The sequence below is a fragment of the Telopea speciosissima genome, chromosome 11 (assembly GCF_018873765.1).
Source record: "Telopea speciosissima isolate NSW1024214 ecotype Mountain lineage chromosome 11, Tspe_v1, whole genome shotgun sequence".
In the NCBI taxonomy this organism is placed as follows: Eukaryota; Viridiplantae; Streptophyta; class Magnoliopsida; order Proteales; family Proteaceae; genus Telopea; species Telopea speciosissima.
In genome coordinates, this window is record NC_057926.1 from 13,385,261 (window position 1) to 13,406,104 (window position 20,844).

The window sequence follows — 20,844 nt, forward strand, 5'->3', positions numbered from 1 at the left end:
GATTTTCCGGCAGCCTTTTCTTGGCTTGCTCTTCTTCCCTCTCCTGCATTATGGCCCTGTCTCCTTGTCCCCACTCCTCCATTTCCCCGTACCCACCTGCTCCAGCTTCATGGAGCTCTCTTGTCGCTGGCAATTCATCCTCTCGCTCTGATGGTCTTCAGCTTCGCTTTGTTCCCCCTGTTTTCGTTGGCTCTGCGAAAGTAGCCATGTGTGCTCCTGATCTTCTGGAATCCGAGGCAAAATTGTGGGAAGATTGCCTCGTTGGTAACTTCCTTGGTCGTCGTCCCCCTTTTCATGTTGTCAAGCTCTCTCTCTCCAAACAGTGGCGTCCACAGGGATCTCTTGCCACTTACCTGTTGGACAATGGTTTTTTCATCTTCAAGTTCTCCTCTTCGCTTGACAAGATGCGTGCCCTCGAAGGTAGCCCTTGGTAAGTAGGGAAGATGCCGATTTTCTTACGCCAAGGGGACCGTCAGCTTCAGCTCCGGCGTGTTGACCTTTCCTCTATCCCTCTGTGGGTTACACTTCCAGGGTTACCTCTGCACTACTGGTTCACGGATGGCCTTAGCACTGTTGGCTCTGTGTTGGGAAAGCCTCTTTTCTCTGATTTGAGGACCAGGCGCAAGGATTGACTTGCTTTTGCGCGCATCTGCGTTGAGGTCTCGGCGGCAAACCCCCTGCCCTCCTTTATCGTTGTCAACGAAGGGGATGATTTTTCCTTTGAGCAGGAGGTACACTTCCACTGGAAGCCCCCTCAGTGCCTGACTTGCAAGGTCTTCGGGCACGACTCCCACCTCTGCTCTCCTTTGGAAAAGCCCTGTGATGCTCTTGATCCCTCGGCGAAAGAAGTACCCACCGGCAATGGTGGCCCTGGCCCCACCCCCTGCGATCGAACACCTGTTGTTGCCGCTGTTGCTCGATCTCCCGCCCGTGGTAGATCTCGGCTCCGTTACCGGAATCAGCGTTGGAAGAAGAAGACTTGGCCGAAAAGTACCATTGTCCAGTCGCTTTCGCAGGAGCAGCGTTGGTCTGATGCTCAGAACCGTGTCAGTCTGCTTTCCGCCGAAGACGCAGAGGGTACAGAGCCTCTCTCTTGCCCTGAGAAGCCCCAGTTTGCAGTATTATCTCGGAGCAGATCTCGTATGACAGAGGGCTTCTCTTCTGATCTTTCCTCTTCTGGCTCTGAAGCTGTTGCTCCTCCCCCCAATGCTTCATGCGCTCTCAAATCCTGTACTGATCCTTTGAGCTCTTCTGTCTGTGCTTTTGAGCCTTCGTCAACTTCAAAAGCCTGTGCCCTGGAGTCTTTGTCTGCTAGCGATGCAAACCCCCTTTTGGCTTCAGCGAACCTTTTGAACCCTCTCGTCGAGACTTCTTCTGGCCTTGACTTGGTGGGCCCCCCCTCTCTTGTCCCTTATCCAGCGGTTCCCAGAACTGGCCTCTCCCCTTTGCTTCCTTCCGGGTCGGGTTTAGCCCCCTCTCACCCTTCCGAATTTTTACCCAGGTCTTCTCGTGGGTCAGGTCAAGCTCTTTCGCCCTTTACCCAAATTCTACCCAATTTCTCCTTTCGGTCGGGCCCTCTCTCTCTTCTTGGACCTTTTCCAACCCAATCTGTTCCTTCGTCTTCTTCACCCGATAGGCCTGTAGCTGCCGCCGCTGATCCCTGTGTGTCTCCCCTGCACCCTCCTCTTGCAGATGCCACCCCCCTCCTTCGTAGCTCGTACCGGCGCCATCACCATAGCAAAACCAGGTCTCCGGCTGTTCTGACCAGGCTCCTTGAGTCTTCGCTGCCTCTCCTCCCCCTTGCTCAATGATCCATGGCATCATTTGGAACACTAGAGGGCTCAACTCTCCCTCTAAGCAATCCATTGTTCGCTCTCGTATTCGTTCCACTCATTCTTGTTTTCGCTGCCTTCTTGAAACTCATATCAAAGAGCCTAATTCGACCAAAATTCTCAGCACTATTGCCCCGGGTTGGTCGATTCTTTCAAACTACTCTCATCACACCAACGGCCGTATTTGGATTTTATGGGACCCCTGCAGAATCTCCATCTCCCTCTCTTCGCCTCCTCTCGGTTCATGCACGCCATGTTCTCTCGATTGCCAGGCCATTTTTCCTTTTTCTGATTGTGGTTTATGCTCTTAAGCGCCTGCGATAGGATTGTCCTCTGGGCTGATCTCAGGTCTATTGCTTCCTAGATTGGTGCTCAGCCTTGGGGGTTAGGAGGGGATTTCAACATTATCAGGTTCAGCCATGAAAAGCAGGGTGGGGACCATATGGTCTTGGAGGCTATGAATTCCTTTAATGATTGCATTGATGATTTGGGGGCAGATGACCTCAGATGGACAGGCTTTCCACTCACTTAAAGCAACAAGAGGCCTGGAAGCAATCGCATTCGCGTAAGCTGGACAGAATGCTTGTCAATGAAGAGTGGCTGGCAGCCTTCCCTTCCTCTCAGGCCTCTTTTGATAACCCAGACATCTCAGATCATTCCCCCATCTCCTTAGCCATTCAGCCTTTCACCTCTTTTGGCCCTAAACCCTTCAAGTACTTTGACATGTGGTCCTCTCACCCAAACTTCCTTTCTGTTGTGCAAGATGCCTGGAATAAGCCTGTTTTTGCCTTTTCTGCTCCTCTAATTGCTTTCTCTAGGAAACTCAAAAATGTTAAGGCTGCTCTTAAAGATTGGAACATCAAAGTTTTTGGCAACATTTCTCATCAAGTCCTGGAGTGTAAGGAAAGGCTTGCTGCCATACAGGCTAGTCTACAGTCTGATCTTCTTAATGCTTCCTTGGCCATTGAAGAGAAAGAAGTCTCCTCTCAGCTCTCCTCCTTGCTGGCTAGGGAAGAAAGTTTTCTTAAGCAAAAATCTAGGATCACTTGGCTGGATTTGGGAGATTCAAACACGGCCTACTTCCATCGATCGGTGAAAGCTAGGCTTAACACAAACTCCATTATTCAGCTCGCCCGGCCGGATGGATCCTTAGTCAACTCTGTGAAAGATATTAAAGATTTGACAGTTCAGCACTTCCAGAGCATCTTTTCTAGTCCTCAGGAGAGTCTTGCCCCCATTCCGGACCAGTTGCTCAACAAGTTTATTGGCCAGGCCTCCCTTGATTCTTTGAGTTCTATTCCTAAAGAAGAGGAAATTGTGGAAGCTATTCACTCTCTCAAGGTCAATGGTGCTCCGGGCCCGGATGGCTTTAGCATGGGGTTTTTCTGCGCCGCTTGGAATATCATCAAATCTGATCTTGTAGTTGCCATCGAAAGCTTCTTCCTAAATCCTAGTCAAATTACTGGGATCAACAATACTTTTCTTTGCCTCATCCCCAAAAAGGAAGGTGCTATTGCCATGAATGATTTTAGGCCCATTGCCCTTTGCAATCTCCTCTACAAGTTCATAGCAAAGATTCTTGCTCGTAGGCTCAAAGGTGTTGTGGATGGCTTGGTCAGTGACAACCAAACAGCCTTCATCCCTGGTAGGAATATCTCGGACAACATCCTTTTATGCAATGATTTAATTCGAGGGTTTGATCGGAAAAATCACTCTCCCTCCTTCCTCTTGAAGATTGACATTCACAAGGCCTTTGACTCTCTAAGGTGGGAATTTATTACTCAGGTGATGACTAAGATGGGATTCCCTCTGCCTTTTGTAAATTGGGTTAGCTCTTGCATTTCTTCCCCCAAGTTCTCGGTTCTGGTCAATGGTAGCCCAGCGGGTTATTTTGGTGCTTCTGTGGGGATTCGCCAAGGCTGCCCTCTATCTCCCTACCTGTTCACCTTGGCTTTGGAAGTCCTATCCAGAGAGATTCAGATTTGTACTGATCAGCAGATTATTTTGCCAATGCCCAAGTGTAAAGCCATTAAGCTCACTCATCTGGCCTTTGCAAACGATCTGATGATATTCTCAAAGGCCACAGTCACCTCTCTTCAGTGCATTTTAAGTTGCCTTCAGCATTTCCATGAGCGCTCGGGTCTCCGCATCAACCCCTCAAAGTCTCTTATATTTTTGGCTGGAGTCTCAGAGGTTCTGAAAACAGCTCTTCTTGCCAGATCTGGCTTCCTAGAGGGCAAGCTTCCAGTCAAGTACTTGGGTATTCCTCTGATCCCGGCCAGGCTTACTGCTCACCATTGCACTCCTATGCTTGATTTGATCAGGAAAAGGCTTCAACTTTGGAAAAGCAAACTTCTCTCCTATGCAGGCAGGTTAATCCTTATCAAATCAGTATTGGAGTCATCTTATATCTATTGGTCTGGGATTTATGGGCTACCTCAGGCCACCATCAAGTCCTTGGAAACTCTCATGGCCTCCTTTCTCTGGAAGGGCAATGATTCCTCTAGATTTCTCCATCCCCTAAGCTGGGCCGCTGTGTGTCTCCCTAAGACGGAAGGTAAGCTGGGCATCCGAAGAATCAAAGAGGTGAACACTGCGGGTATCATCAAGCTTATTTGGAAGATTGCTTCCAAGAAGAAAAGCATCTGGGTTAACTGGATTTATTCGGGTCCTCTTCGAAATGACTCTATCTGGACAGCTTCCCCTTCCTCTGATGCTTCTTGGGTCTAGCGCAAAATTCTTGCTAGCCGACACCTTGTGCTTCGGGTCATTCGGTCCCAGGTTGGTGATGGTCTCTCCACTTACCTTTGGCTGGACAATTGGCACCCTTCGGGGATTCTTCTCCATCAGCTCACTCCCCGCTCCATTTATGCAATGGGTCTTCACAGGCTATCTTTGGTTGCTGATATTCTTGATCAGAATGGCTGGGCTCCCCCACCCTTTGGCAACTCTCTTAGCCTTATTTGGAGTGAGCTCCCCTCCATTCCAAGAAGGCCTACTGCCCGAGGAGATTGTGTTCTTTGGATAACAAACAGATCTGGTCTCTTCTCTTCTAAGGAAGCTTGGAACTACATTTGTTTGAAAGGCCAGCTGGTACCTTGGCGCAAGCTTCTTTGGTTCAAGCACCACATTCCTCGCCACTGTTTTACAATTTGGAGGGTTTTCAACAACTGTCTCCCAACCCAGGCTTTTCTTCGAAGCCGCCAGATCCAAGTCTCTTCTGCTTGCTGCCTATGCTGGAACAATGTTGAAGACTTGAGTCATCTTTTCTTTGAGTGCCCTACCGCTGCTGCTATTTGGAAAGGCATCCTTCTCAAGTGCTGGCCGGTCCATAGAAGAATTCTCCCCTTCTCTAGAGAGTGGATTTGGGTTGATATGACCTTCGCTGGCTACTCTATTTGTGATGTGGTAGGGAGGCTGGCTTTCTGTGCCACTATCAACCATATTTGGATGGAGCGTAATATCAGGAAATGGACCTCCAATTCTCGTCCTTACCAAAAGATTTGGGATTCCATTTCCTTTGAGATTAAAGCAAAGTTATCTCTTGCCCCCCCCCTCTAGTTGTGTAGACTCCCCAAGGAACAGGCTCATTGTTGACTCCTGGGGCCTCTCTAATGTTTCTCTTGTTTCTTCAGCCTCTCCTAGCTAAGGCTTTGGTTGTTTGTGTTTTTCTTGCCCCTAGGGGCCCTCTGTAATTCTTTTCTTCTCTTCGGTAATGATATTATTTATTCACCCAAAAAAAAAACTTGACAATCTTCTTCCATTGTTGAAAGTTGGTGATTCCTTCTAACTTCTTCTTAGTAATACGGTTGGATGACGAAGACACAACCTCACTAACGATATTCTTTGATGGTTCAGACATTTCAATAATGACAAAATCGAATGAAGTTACAATATGTACCAAGGATCTAGAGAAATAGCCAAAACCCTGAAAAAGTCGATCTCAACACCAAAACCCTAAAAAGTTGATTTCAAAACCCTGAGAGTTGATGCTCGATCTCAAGACCCTGAAGCAAGCTTGATTTCCTCCTTGTGAGTCAATCTCCAACTATTTTGCTGAAAAATCGATCTCCAATACCCTGATAAAAATCGATTTCAAATCCTTGCTGCAAAAGTCGATCCAAAACCCTGACAAAAGTCGATATCCAATTCTAACCCAAAAAATTAATCCAAAAACTTGATAATACTTGATTTCTAAGCTCTTGAATGCATTCTTCACTCCATAAATCAATCACCACCAGCAAAGGAGACCTAGTTCTCATTCTTCAATCATGAACTAGTCTCTAAACAGTCCTAAAATACAACATAGGGTGTTGTACCCCTTTCAAATAAAAACTGGCGAAACTCTCAAAACTCGAACTGAGATGAATCAATCAATGATGATTGAAACCTTGAAAGGGAGGAGACAAGGTACTAGGAAAGTTGTAGCAGTCCCTAGAGATCTTGCTCTGATACCATTTAAGTAATAATAAAAGAGAAAAGAAGAAGAGGAAGAGAAGAAAGAGGTGAGCAGTGAGAACCGATGTGTTTGTGTAACCCTTGGGAGTTTTCCACCTTGTGTTGGAGCTCCCACTTCATTCAATATATATTCACTTAAAGGACACAATAAGGAAATAAGAAAGAAACAAATAAAACATAATACCCAAACTACCCTTGACAAACCGAGACACTTAACAGTCTCTACTAACAGTTTACAATGCAGCTGTTAATTAGATGATGTTCTTTTATGAGTTTATCTTGAATGAGAATTAATAGAGAGATGTTACCTGAGAAGATTTTCGATTTTCTCCTATATATTATGAAGTATAAAACTGGATATAGGTTTTTTGGAAAAAAAAACTGCCTGGTCATGTGGCCCCTGTGCCCAGACACACGAGCGCAGGAAATTACTGCCCCACCCCCGTGAAATAAAAAATCCCATTTATGTTGGTGCCCCTGCACGTGCTCTCATTGGTCCCTACACTGGTGCAAGGACCATGCGACCAGGCAGCAATTTCTTGTCATTACCAAATAAATCGTTCTTTTCTACAAGAAATTATATTTAAATAAAAATGTTGATGCAAATTATGAAACAGAGTACAGTACAAAATTGGTAAATTGATTCAGTTACAGGATTACAACATCAGTCATGATCCCAATTCAGGTGTGTGATAAGTAAAGGAAAATATTTTTTGCCTCCCTTCAACAAGGAGTAGCAACTGTAAATGCTAAATGGAACTATAAGATATTCTTATGATAGTGTCTTTCAAATTTTATACTTACAGCATGGGCTTCAAATTCACAAATTTTGTACCTATTGTATGGGCTTGAAAAATGCACTAGTTTGTGCTCTCTGCAGCAATGCGATCAAGTTCACCCATGAAGGGAAGGTTGGAATAAATCTATATGTTGTACCAGACCCATGTTCTAGCCATGGAGAAGGAAACCAGCAACAGCTCCTAGCAGATCAGTCTGCAGTTTCAGAAAATAGACTAAAAGAAGAGGACCCTTCTTCACCATCTCAAAGCATCTGCAATGAGAAAAGTTCATCCTGTCAGACACACATGGAAGGTCTAGACCAAAATGGTACATGCACTGGTGGACCTAAAACTATGTTGAAGTCTGTCCCCACGGATGGGGTAGTACAGATTCAACCTCACGTTCATGAGACAACAGTTTGGATACGCTGTGATGTGCATGACACAGGGATTGGAATACCAGGTATATCCTTTTAGGTTTGATGCTTGACTTCCCATAACGATTTGTAGGTGTGTGTGGTGAATGTAGAATTTCTTAATACCTTTCCAGTTTTCTTCCTAGGTTGCAGAGCTTCATTTCAATTATCATTGGGTTTTTATTAAAGGTTTCCTGATTGCTAATTTGTTTTATATTTCTCTATGTAACAGAAAAGGCATTACCTACTCTATTCAAAAAATACATGCAAGTAGGTGCAGATCATGCACGAAAGTATGGAGGAACTGGACTTGGACTTGCAATTTGCAAACAACTGGTAAACTTATACTTCCTTGATTTTATTTTTGATTTGTTGATTTTTTTTTTGTGGGGGTTGGGGTGCAGGGAGACAGTATTAAATGAAGGTGTTTAACCATGTTACCATAGAACCTAGGGGGGGGGTTGTGCCTTCTTCCTTTTAAGGATCTCTAAATCAGTAAATCATCTTATGGCATCATTTTTTTTTTTTGTGAATATAGATTGCTGGTTATTTTCTTAATGCTATTAATTTGAATTCTTTTCATACTTACCAAACTACAAGAACAACAAACTCAGCCTTTATCCCAACTTAATGGGGTTGGCTACATGGATCCAAACAAAACAAAGCAAAGAAAACTGAGGCAAAAAAAAATATGAGGAGATGGGAATAGAGGGATAGGGAATGAGATGAGAAATGGAAAATGGAAAATGGAAAATGACAAATGAAACATGAAAGAAGAAAATGAAATATGAAAGATGAAAGTAAGAGGAAAGAGGCACAGCCCAGCAAGTCAAAAGAAATTCAGCTAAATGGGGTCTGCTACATGGATCCTTACCCTTCAATAAACTCTATCCGAGGTCATACGTGGAATGAGACCTAGACTATCCATGTCCTTTCTCACAACTTCTCCTTTGATCATTTTAGGCCTGCCCCTAGCTCTTTTGGCTCCTTCAATCAGAATAGGCCTCCATTCAACATGACCATACGATCCATACCATCTCAAACAACTCTCTCAAAGCTTGTCATTGATCAGGGTAATTCCCAAGTCAGCTCTAATACGGTCATTTCCGACTTTATCGTTCCTATTTTTTCCGCATATCCATCTTAACATCCTCAGCTCTGCTACACATAGCTTCTCAATATGACACTTCTTAACTGCCTAACATTCTGCCCCATACATCATAGTCGGTTGAACACAGTCCTATAGAACTTTCCTTTAAGCTTTAAAAGAATTCGTCGGTCACACAGCACTCTGGACGTACATCTCCACTTCATCCATCCCACTTTAATCCGTTGTGAAACATCATCTTCTGGGTTTCCTTCTTTATATATGATTGAGCCCAGATATCTAAAATAGTCACTTTGCGGTATCTATCTTTCCTCAATTCGCACCATGTCGGTATCTATCATAGTTTGACTAAAATTACACATCATATACTCCGTCTTCGTTCTACTAATCTTAAAGCTTCTTGTTTCCAATGTTGATCTCCATACCTCTAGTTTAGTGTCAATCCCTTCTTTTGTCTCATCCACCAAAACGATATCATTGGCGAAGAGCATATACCACGGGATTTCATACTTAGTGTTGAATTATTTATCCACCCGTATCCCCCTTTGGATAGTCCGCCGTGTTAAAGCCCTTGTATGATTTACAAATTGTTTCCTCCCTTTCCTACAAGGCCGGCCTTTTAGAGGAAGAGGTTCCAACATGGTATCAGAGCAGACAGGGGTCACGGTATCGAGTCCCCCTGGGAGCGGGCTGGTGTTGAATTATTTATCCACCCGTATCCCCCTTTGGATAGTCCGCCGTGTTAGAGCCAATGTATGATTTACAAATTGTTTCCTCCTTTTCCTACAAGGTCGGCCTTTTAGAGGAAGCGGCTCCAACACTTAGCAAACTAAAACTAGAATTTCCTGCCATAATAATTACGGAAGTTCCAAAGACTCCTTGTCTCTTTGTTATTTGTCTTCATTGGTGGTGGTATTTCTGCCAACAATGCTCTTAACTCTTAAGCCCTCCATAGAGTTTTGGTAACAAACTGGAGCACTAAAGAAATTCCGAAAGAAAACAAGTTCCACAAGGTCTGGTCTCTATGGGTCTTTATGGTATCTTCCAAAAAAAAATTTATGGTGTTTTTTCTGTTTCTGGGGGCTGAAATGGAACAGATCCTGTATGCGTTGCCCGGTCTTTTTTTTTGTTTTGTTTTTTAAACAAACCGGGTAATAGAAATGGTTCTGGCACGCTTTTGAGAAACACCAAAAAGAAGCTCCGAAAAACAGAAACTCAAACTGAAAGCAAAAATATACACAAAACAAACTCGATATTCACGAATCACCACCACAACCACACCCACCACCATTGCCGCCACCACCACCGCCACCACCACTACCTCCACCACCACCACCACCGCCTCCACCACCTCCACTGCCACCGCCACCACCTCCACCTCCACCAACATCACCACCAACTCCACCACCCCCACCACCACACTACCATTGCCACCACCTCCACCTCCACCTTTGCTACCACCACCACCACAAAATAGAAGAAATTCTTCTTTTAATATGCAATCCATACATGTTACTTTTTTTCTAATGGCAGAAACAAATATTTTCCAGTTTTAGCATACAGCATTTGTTGATATAATATTACTCCAAAGTCACAGAATCACAAAAGACAGAAACAGTATTTTGGAACATAAATGTTGCCTTACAGACCCTAACCTTCTATTTAACTGTCCAAGTTGACTTGACTAAAACTCTAAAACCACTTCCTAAATATTGAAAATTTCTAATATTTCTACCCACTTATCAAAATTTGACTACAACTTGTCCTTAGCTTTTCCTGTGTTGGTTAGCGATCTAGTCATAACCCATCTGAATCGTTCAACTCTGAAAAATCATATAATGAAAGACCATCTTCAGGCATCTGGTTACTGGTTAGGGACATCTAGTCTACTTAAAGTTGTTGCCAAATAAACTTTATTTTTAACTCATTAAGTACCCCCCGAATCTGGTTAGAGCAGTTAATCAGAGGAGGGGTAACTTATGGGAAGGATGGTATCACTACAAGGAGATTCAAGAGTTATTAGCTTGTACTCAGGCCAACATCACTTTTGCCTACCGGGAGAGCAACAGAGCGGCTGATTGGTTGGCCAAGCACTCTTGTCTTGCGATGACTTCTACTGTTTATCAGCCGGAGAGCATGCCGAGTGGTCCCTTTCAGGCCATTCTCCGTGAGGACAAGGCTGGCCTTCCTGTACTATGAAGCTAATGGCTTGGTTGTTTTTTACTCTTGTATGGGGTGGTTGTTTCTTGAGAGGTGTGATCTTGTCTTGGGTAGGGGTAAGGCAGAATGTCCCCCCCTGTATTCTTTATTATTTGCTCATTGATTTTAATAAAGGCTTAGGGGCCAGCCTGGGTCCCAGGTAATATTTGGGTTTAAAAAAAAAAAAAAAAAAAGAAAGTACCTCCCGAATTTCACCCAAATGGGTTTGCATATGGTTTAGTTGTGGACTTCTAGCTGGTCGAAGTAACTTTTGGAACCGAGTTGCAGATTTTGGACCTTTCATATTCTTATCTAAGGCATCAATTCTTGTTCTGATTCTTTAGTCTTAAATTGTCCAGTTGCTAATGTATAAAGTTTGCTCAAATTCTGTCCATGCATCTTTTCGGAAAATATTTCCATGAATTCGGCAGTGGTGTTATTCAATGAATTGTTGTTTTATGCTGTCTTTCAGACTGTATGAACCATGCTTCCAGCTGAATTTACAGTAAAACTAATCTAACGGCTTTGACTTTTGAGAAGTTGTAGATTCATAGGCTTATCTATAAAACTGTCATCAATGATTGCTTTATTCAGAAAACCTTTTAATTTCAAGTTGTAGACTAGCAGTTGTGGGAGGAAATCGAGAAGCACATTCTAATTCTTACTCGAATGCCACTTTGTTCTATATTTAATATTAGAGAAAAGTAACATTTAGTAGCATAAGATTTTTTTCTCTACACTAAACTTTGCAATTTGGGTGCATTTGAGACAGGTGGAACTGATGGGGGGCCAACTTACTGTCACCAGCCGGGAGCATTGTGGCTCTACATTTACATTTGTACTACCTTACAAGGTTTCATTGAAGAAGGAGCATCTCGGTGATGTTGATGAAAAGCCAGATATTGATGATCATGAAGTTGTTTCTGATGGGAACAATAATGAGGCAAATTCTGGCTTTTTTCTCTTTCAATCACGCACACTGGGCTCTCTATTCTCATCTACTGGTTCCGAAAGAACACAAAAACGTCCACCACACAAAATTGGGTACAGTCCCCTAAATAAGCTTAATTGCTTGTCCGAGGATTCCTTCTTGTTCCCTTCTAACAATGACAGATCAAGAAACACACCTTCACTTGATGATGCCCATTTGATGGCTGATGCTACAGAGACAGTCCCTAGTCCTGAAAGTTCTTCATGGCAGCACCAGGATCCTGATAACGGAAAAACAGCTACTTCAGGAAAAAAATGTCAAGCTTATGCGAATGGCAAGTTTCAGAGTTCTGGAATGGATTCCCCACGTTTCTCTAAGACATTCAAAGAAGTGAGTGAAATTGGAGCAGCAAGCAAGTTCAAAGATACATGTCGGAGGCAGGAGCTTGAGAAATCTGACAGAAGCTTCCAGAGTATGTGCAGCAGTAGTGAACGACCACCCAGATCCAAAATGAAACCCAAAATTCTTCTTGTGGAAGATAACAAGATTAATGTGATGGTCACACAGTCAATGATGAAGCAGTTAGGTCGTAGTATAGATGTTGTGAATAATGGAGTAGAAGCCGTTCGTGCAGTTCAGTGTCACAGATATGATCTCATTTTGATGGTAACTTCTTCAACCATTTAGATTTTATTTAGATATGATACATTCCATTTTGATAAGTTCTTAAAACAGTGTTGGAAACACAAGAAATATGCAAAGTAGTGCTGGAACATTGTTTCAGAAGTCTTTATAAGTTTTGAAAACTTTAATTTACTGTACAGGATGTCTGCATGCCAGTAATGGATGGCCTTCAAGCCACAAGGTTGATTCGCTCATTTGAGGAAACTGGCAATTGGGATGCTGCTGCAGAGGCGGGGATTGAGAAACCTGTTCCTTCTTCTGATTCATTGTTAAATGGATCAGGTGTGATGTCATCTCCATGCCGGGTCCCCATAATTGCGGTAAGCGCTAAATAGATCATGCTCATCATAATCAGAAACATTTAAAATTTTTAATTTCATATGGAAGGTAGTTACTGATCTGTCCATCGGTGTTGAATTTTGGTAAATATATTTTCTTCATGGAATGTGTTTGTTGTATACGACCCAATGTAAGGATGTAGCAACACAGTAAGAAGCTATCCACATCACTTCTGTCGTACCTTTTTGCATGGGGCAATCTAGACCATTATTTTATTGGTCCTAGAAATTAGATCTTCTAACTCAAGTATTTAGTCAATAGTATTCAATATGATAAGGAGGATTATTTTTTTTGGGTAAATTACACTTTGAGTCCTCTATGTTAGGAGCATCTATGATCGGGTCCTCCAAGTTAGAGAAACCCCATTTTGGGTCCCGGAAGGCCAGACAGCATTGGTGGCAACTAATGTACGAATTGAAGTGATGAAACTTCCCACAAAGCGTCGCTTTCACTCACTTAGCTTGTTGGGCTTCTTTCTTTAGAATCATTTCCTCTTCTCCTGCTCCTGATTCCTTTTTGCAACTCGATCACCAGCTTATCCTTCTTCTTCACAAACTCCGCTACCACGTGTACCATCTTGTTGTACAGTGTCTTGACTTTCTTCTTCAATGTTTTCTTCTCCCATGAGCCTCGATTTCTGATTTGGACCAGCCAAGACATCATATTCGTAGACAATGACGATGATGTAGGTGGCAGAGGTGGGCAAGCTGACTGATATCATGAAGTTCTACATGGCCTGTTTCATTTTCTTGTTCGTTGTTCTGTTCACAGTGTTTTTGCTGATCTTGTGGGGCACAAGTCATACAAACCCAAAAACTCCATGGAGATTTGTGATCTCTGTTTTATTCATGACATCTGTTTGATCTCTCTTTCCTTGAAAATCTAATTTTCTTTAAATTTTTCTCTGGCTATTGGGACTTGGTATTGACTCAAAATCGTCTGAGGCAACTCTACAGCTTAGGCATAAGGTTCGTGGGTTGTGTGGGGGCTTGGTAATGTAGTCCTAGATTTGAAAAGTCAAACTAGGAGTCAGTAAACCAGGATCTGTTATGAATAGGTGAATCGACTAGGTCAAAATAGGGGTTTTGGTGAAATTAGGGTTAGGGTTTGGTGTTAGGGTTTTATTAGGTTAAGGCAAGGGAGTCTATCAGTGAAGGTCCTAAGATGTTTTAATGGGGGGAAGTATGCTGTTTTGAATTAACAGCAATTTAGGGTTAGGGTTTCGGGTTTTTGAAAAGTGTAAAATAGGGGAATCTAGGGTTTAGAGTGGGAGGATGGGGCTAGGGTTTGGATCGAGTGCTATAGGGGCAGGAGTGGAGAGTTTGATCTAAAAAAGGAGGGATTTTGCTGGCTGGTTTGGTCTGGGCAGAAATTAAGTATTGGGAAAAGTTAAAACAAAAAAGGAAATCTTAGGGTTTGGGCTGTTAGAGAATTATATGTAGAATTGTAGGGGATAATGATTCAAACTCACTGTTGTTGCAGAATTCCCTTGGCAGCAGCCTGTTTGATTGAGAAACTTGAATAGAAATTGAATCTTTAACTAGAACTTGAAAGATTTCTTCAAAGAACTTGAAGGAGAGCTTCAAAAGAACCAACCAGGCTTCACACCGCAAGGTGTTGATTGGATCTGATATAATACCAGAAACTGTGCAACCGGATTAGAGAGAAGCGAAGAGAAGGAAGAAGAAGAGATCGCAAATCCCTAGAGAGGGGAGACCTGCGGTAGAACAAGATGTTCTATCGCGGGCACTTAATTTATTATTTATAAAGAGAGTTGGACAAAACTGCCCTTACATCCACTAAATACAATAAAGGAGAAATATAAAGTAGAAGTAAAAATAAAGAAAAGCTACAAAGACCTATTTGCCCTTAAACTATCGACTTCAACACTCCCCCTCAAGCTGGAGCATATATATCACCCATGCTCAGCTTGTCACAACAAGATCGAAAACTAAGAGCAAATAACGACTTTGTGAACACATCAGCAATCTGATCAGAAGAAGAAACAAACGGTGTCTGGACGAGCTTCTTCAAAACTGCGCGGCGAACAAAGTGGCAATCCACCGCTATATGCTTAGTTCTTTCATGAAAGACAGGCTTACTAGCTATATAGATGGCTGCCTGGTTGTCACAAAACATTCATAGGGGTTGGGACTGAAAAACCCATCTTAAGTAGGAGAGACCTAACCCACATCAACTCAGCAGTGGTATGGGCCATGGCTCTATACTCTGCTTCAGCACTGGACCTGGCAATCATGGTCTGTTTCTTGCTTCGCCACGTAACCAAATTACCCCCAACAAACATGCAATACCCAGTAGTAGATTGACGATCACCAGCAGAACCTGCCCAAGCAGCATCAAGGCAACAAGCTCCATACTCTTATTGGGTTGATAAATCAGCCCCTTCCCAGGGGCCCCCTTCAAGTACCGAAGAAACCGAATGGCTGCATTCCAATGAGACTTACAAGAAGACTGCATAAATTGGTTGAGAACACCAACAACATAAGAAATATCTGGCCTAGTGACTATTAAATACAGCAACTTCCCAATCAAGCTTCTGTAAGAATGAACATCCTCCAGGGCCTCACCATCATCAGAGCCAAACTTGTGATTAGGATCCATAGGAATATCTACTGGTTTTGTAGCAAGCATACTAGTTTCGGTCAAGAGATCTAACATATATTTTCTGGGACAGGTTGATTCCTTTTTTACTTCAAATAACCTCAATCCCAAGGAAGTAGTGTAGCTGGCCCAAATCTTTAGTTTGAAAGTGCTGCTGTAAATAATTTTTTACTTCTTTGATTCCATTCTCATCATTCCTTGATACAATAATGTCATCAACATAAACAACAAGAACCACCAATTTCTCTCCTTGGCGACGAACAAACACAAAATGGTCAGAGAAGCATTGGGTAAAACCAAAGTGAGTCACAACAGAACTAAACTTCTCAAACCAAGCACGTGGAGACTATTTCAGCCCATAAATGGCCTTGTGCAGCCTACACACATGACCACTATTCTCCCCCTGAGCAACATAGCCTAGAGGTTGCGGCATTCTTGATGTCTAACTGATACAAGGGCCAATCAAAATTCACAGCTAGAGAAATAATGAGACGAACAGAATTCAGCCTAGCCACATGGGAAAAGGTTTCAAAATAGTCAACACCATAAGTCTGGGTGTACCCTTTAGCTACCAGGCGGGCTTTAAGTCGCTCAACAGATCCATCAGAATGATACTTAATAGTGTACACCCACCGACACTTGACTAGGTCTTTACCAGGAGGTAAATCTACCAACTCCCATGTATGTCGAGTCAGTAAAGCATCAATTTCCACATCCATGGCCTTTTTCCAGGTAGGATTACTAAGAGCCTCAGTGTGAGTGCGGGAAATAGTATAGGAAGACAAAGAGGTAGCAAAACTATGATGACAAGATGGAAGATGGGATAAAGAAACAAACTACTCAATAGGATAGGTAACTAAAGACTTGTGAGTACATGAACGTTTACCTTTCCGAGTCGTAATGGGTAAGTCATTAGGATCCGGATCAGCTAGTAATACAGGAAGAACAGGTAAGACTGGATCTCCACCAGAAGTTGAAGAAGGTATAGGAAGCGATGCAGAAGGGCCAGCCTGCTCTGTATGGAGCTGCCCAAAGTGCCTCTTGCACCGATACACCTGTAGTGGAGAGGTAGGCAAGGGAACAATGGTAGGAATAGGAGGAGAATCAGACGCAGCTAATGGATCACTGGACACAGTGGGCTTATCAGAAAAATAGGATGTACCTTCAAAAAAGGTGACATCCGCACTGACAAATTTCCTTCTAGTAAGAGGCATAGTCTGAAATCTCGGGTCTCGGGGCCATCTCGGCCTTTGAAAAAACCGAGTTGGGCCGATCTCGGCGAGTTTGTGCACTTTTTTTTTTTTCCAACTCGGAAGCCCATCTCGGTGGGTTTTAGACCTCTGTTGGGTCTGAAAATCAGTAGATAGCCTATTTTAAGCCATTTAAACACAATGGCATTATTAGATTTTATAAAAACAAAGTCCAAATATGACTTTTACATCGGACCCTTAGTTGGTAGGCGGTGACGTATTAAAATAGCATAGTATATACGTTAATGACATAATTTATGTACATAGAACTCAAACAAAACATTTAATTAATAGGAAAACAAGTTAATAAGCATTACAAACCATCAAAAACCTTCACAAACTTGAGCAATCCTCCAAAATTGAGCTGCAATCTTCACTTTGCCACCAAATTCAGCTTCCAAATGTTTCAATCCAACCAAAAAATGAAGAAGGGAAGAGAAGATTGAGAGAAGAAGAGAGTTAGAGAGAAGAGAGCCAAATAATAGACAGCAAGGTTCTGTCAAACCTTGCTGTTTACAGCATGTATATGCCTAACATTTTAAGTTAAATGGGTAAAGTGAGTGAAGTGACCCATATCCAGCAACCGAGACCCGAAACTCTCGCTGAGATCTCGCCTAGATCTTGCAATTTGTCTTCTGTTTTTCAATAAAAATTCAAGATGATATCGAGACGAGATCTCACCGAGATAAGGTACTTTTCTGTTTCCCTTGCCATCTCGACTCGGCTTTTGAAAAAACCGAGAATCTCGGCAAGATCTCGCGAGATTTCGGACTATGGTAAGAGGGTCATAACATCTATATCCCTACTGGGTTCTAAAGTAAACCAAGAAGACACATTTGGTAGACCTAGGGTCCAATTTATCACCATTGAGATGGAGATTATGAACAAAGCAAACACACCCAAAAACTTTAGGAGGCTGACTAAAACTTGAAACACCAGGAAACAAAATAGAAAAAGGTGACTTGTCACCAAGAATAAAAGATGGCATACGGTTAATTAAAAAACAGGCAGTAAGAATTGCATCACACCAAAAAATGTTTGGGCACCTGCATATGCTACATGAGGGCCCTGGCAACTTCAAGTAAGTGCCTATTTTTCCGTTCCGCTACCCCATTCTATTGAGGAGTATAGGAACAACTAGTTTGATGAATCATCCCATTAGCAACACAAAAAGATGAGATCTCAGATTGAACAAACTCCAAAGCATTATCAGACCGAAAAATTTTAGCTGAAGCATTAAACTAGGTCTTTATTTCATTGCAAAAGTTTTGAAACACAGATAAAAATTCAGATCTATCCTTTAAAAGGTACAGCCAAGTAGTCCAGGAATAATCATCCACGAAAGTGACAAAATAACGAAAACCATGTCTATTGCTTGCACGACAAGGACCCCACACATCTGAATGCACTAAGGAAAATAAAGATGCACTACGGGGCATAGAACGAGAGGGAAAAGTCGCACGATGATGCTTACCCAACTCGCAACCCTCACACTCTAATTTATTTAAAGGCTTAAACTAAGGAAAAACAACTTGTAACCTAGACAAAGAAAGAGATACAAGTAATAGGGAAAGATTGAGGGCCTCCTCAAGTCCTGCCCCTGCTTCCCACTCTCCTTCCCCTGCTTCTACTCTGCATCCCCCTGTTTCCCAGCCTCTTTCTTGGAGTTCCATCCTTGGTGCAGGTTCCTCTCCCAGCTCAGATGGACTTCCCCTGCACTTTGTTCCTTCTGCTTCAACTGGCCCTTCGAAGGTGGTCTGCTGCCCTCCTGAACTGCTCTCGGATGAAGCAAAACTTTGGGAAGATTGCCTTGTGGGCAATTTTCTGGGTCCTCGACCTCCTTTTCCTATTGTCAAGCTTTCCCTTTCTAAGCAATGGCGTCCCCATGGTACTCTGGATACCTTTATGCTTGACAATGGGTTTTTTATCTTCAAATTCTCCTCCTCTCTTGACAAAGCTCGAGCCTTGGAAGGTGGCCCTTGGCTGGTGGGTAAAAAGCCAATCTTCTTGCGTCAGTGGACTCGCCAAATACAACTCAGGCGCTTGGACCTTTCCTCCATCCCTCTGTGGATCACTTTACCAGGACTGCCTCTTCACTTATGGTGTACTGATGGTCTCAGCCTGACCGGCTCTGCCTTGGGAAAACCTTTGTTCTTTGATGTGCGCACTCGCAGGAAGGATCGTTTAGCTTTTGCGAGAATTTGTGTTGAAGTTTCCGCTGCGGACTCTCTCCCTTCGTTCATCACTGTCAACAAAGGCGAGAACTATTCCTTCGACCAGGAATTACACTACGATTGGCTGCCGCCCCATTGCCTGGTTTGCAAAACTTTCGGCCACGGCTCCCAGCATTGCACTCCTGTTGCCCAGCCCTTGGTTGCCGAAACCTTAGGGGGGAGATGGACCTGCTTTATCTGTTGGTATTCCCCTGGAGAGGCCTGCGAGTTTGGCCACTGCTAGAGCTGAGCCGTTGAATCTTCACAACAGGGATGTTCGTTCCGCCTCTCGAGGCCATTCAAGATCTAGATTCCGGCAACGGAACCATCGTTGGAAGAAGAAGAAACCACCGGAAAGCACCAAGGAATAGTCTCAATCGCTGCAGCAGCCCTGGTCAGACAGGCAGAATCGTTTTAGCCTCCTGGCTTCGCCTGAAGACTCTGACCTTATCTCATGTCCCGAGAAGCTGCAGTTTGAGGTTCTCCCCCAGAGCAGATCTCGCATGACAGAAGATCCTGCTGCCGAGACTTCTATTCTAGGCTCTGGCTTAGAAAATGGTGCTGCTCTTGCTTCGAAGTCTTCATCTGCTCCTCTGAGGTGTGCAACTTCTCCCTTGACCTCTGGTTCTTGCGAGTTGTCTCTACTTGATAACGGAGAAGACCCTTCTCAGCTTTCCCCTTCTTTATTGAACCCCGAGATGACTTCTTTTGCTATCTTGAATCATGTGGGCCCCTCCTCAGTTGACCCCCCTCCTCCATGTGGCCACTTGGGCTTTTCTCAGTCTGCCTTACCTTTTGAACCGGGTTCCTTTCCCCCTGGCCCAGTTGTCCCATCCCACTTTCTCTCCTCTGGGTCGGGTTGCTCCATCCCAACCCCTTCTTTCTCTCGGACGGGTTCCAACTCCCTGTTGGGTCCTGGACCCGACCCAGTTCTAATGAAAACTTCGTCTTCTACACCTGCTTCTCTTTCTTCCCCTATTTTACCTCGTCAGCCCCTCCCTACGCCTCCCACTCCTTCTGCTCCCTCCGGCAGCTCTTATCGCCGGCGGCATCATAGTGAAACCAGATCTCGAGCAGTGTTTACCAGGCTCCTAGAGCCTGCGATGCCCCTTCAGCCTTTGTCCAAATGATTCACGGCACTGCCTAGAATACTCGCGGTCTCAACTCTCCCACGAAGCAGGCTGCCGTTCGTTTGCATATTAGAGATTCTCACTCGTGCTTTTGCTGCCTCCTGGAAACCCATATTAAGGGGCCCAACTCTTCCAAAATCCTTGCCTCCATAGCTCCAGGTTGGTCTTTGATTTCCAACTACATCCATCACCCCAATGGCCGAATCTGGCTCCTGTGGGACCCCAAAAAAATCTCCATTTCCCTCTCAGCTTCCTCCTCTCAATTCCTGCATACCAAATTCTCTGATTCCTTAGGCCACTTCTCCTTTTTCTTCTCTGTGGTCTATGCTGAAAACTGCCCAGCTCTCAGGTCTTCTCTTTGGGCTGATCTTAGAACCTTTGCTAGCCAAATTGGGTCCCAGCCTTGGGGCCTTGGAGGAGATTTCAACATTATTCGTTTCAGTCATGAAAAACAGGGGCGAGACCACTGTGACCAGGTTGCTATGAATGACTTTAACAATTGCATTGAGGATATAGCTGTTAATGACCTCAAATGGACTGGGTTTCCCCTTACTTGGAGCAATAAAAGGGCTGGAAACAGTCGCATTGCCTGCAAATTGGACAGAGTTCTTGTTAATGAAGAGTGGCTAAACTCCTTCCCTTCCTCTCATGCCTCTTTTGAAGACCCAGGCATCTCTGATCACTCTCTCATTTCTCTCGCAATTCAACCCTTCACTTCTTTTGGTCCCAAGCCCTTCAAATTTTTTGACATGTGGTCCTCTCACCCAACCTTCCTCCCGGTTGTGCTTGAAGCTTGGCAAAAGCCTGTCCTTGCCTTCTCCACCCCTCTCATTGCCTTCTCCAAGAAACTCAAAAATGTCAAGGCTGCTCTCAAGGACTGGAA

At 43.7% G+C, this 20,844-nt stretch overlaps 1 protein-coding gene across 2 annotated transcripts in view; it reads left to right on the plus strand.

Moving 5' to 3' along the window:
• Window positions 1-20,844, plus strand: part of LOC122646660 (histidine kinase 5-like) — a 114,043-nt gene that overhangs the window by 74,768 nt on the left and 18,431 nt on the right. For both annotated transcript variants that reach the window (XM_043840249.1, XM_043840248.1), the window contains exons 9-12: window positions 7,171-7,532; window positions 7,718-7,821; window positions 11,565-12,389; window positions 12,548-12,727. In XM_043840249.1, coding sequence (XP_043696184.1) covers window positions 7,171-7,532; window positions 7,718-7,821; window positions 11,565-12,389; window positions 12,548-12,727 — 1,471 coding nt within the window. The remainder of the gene's footprint in view (window positions 1-7,170; window positions 7,533-7,717; window positions 7,822-11,564; window positions 12,390-12,547; window positions 12,728-20,844) is intronic.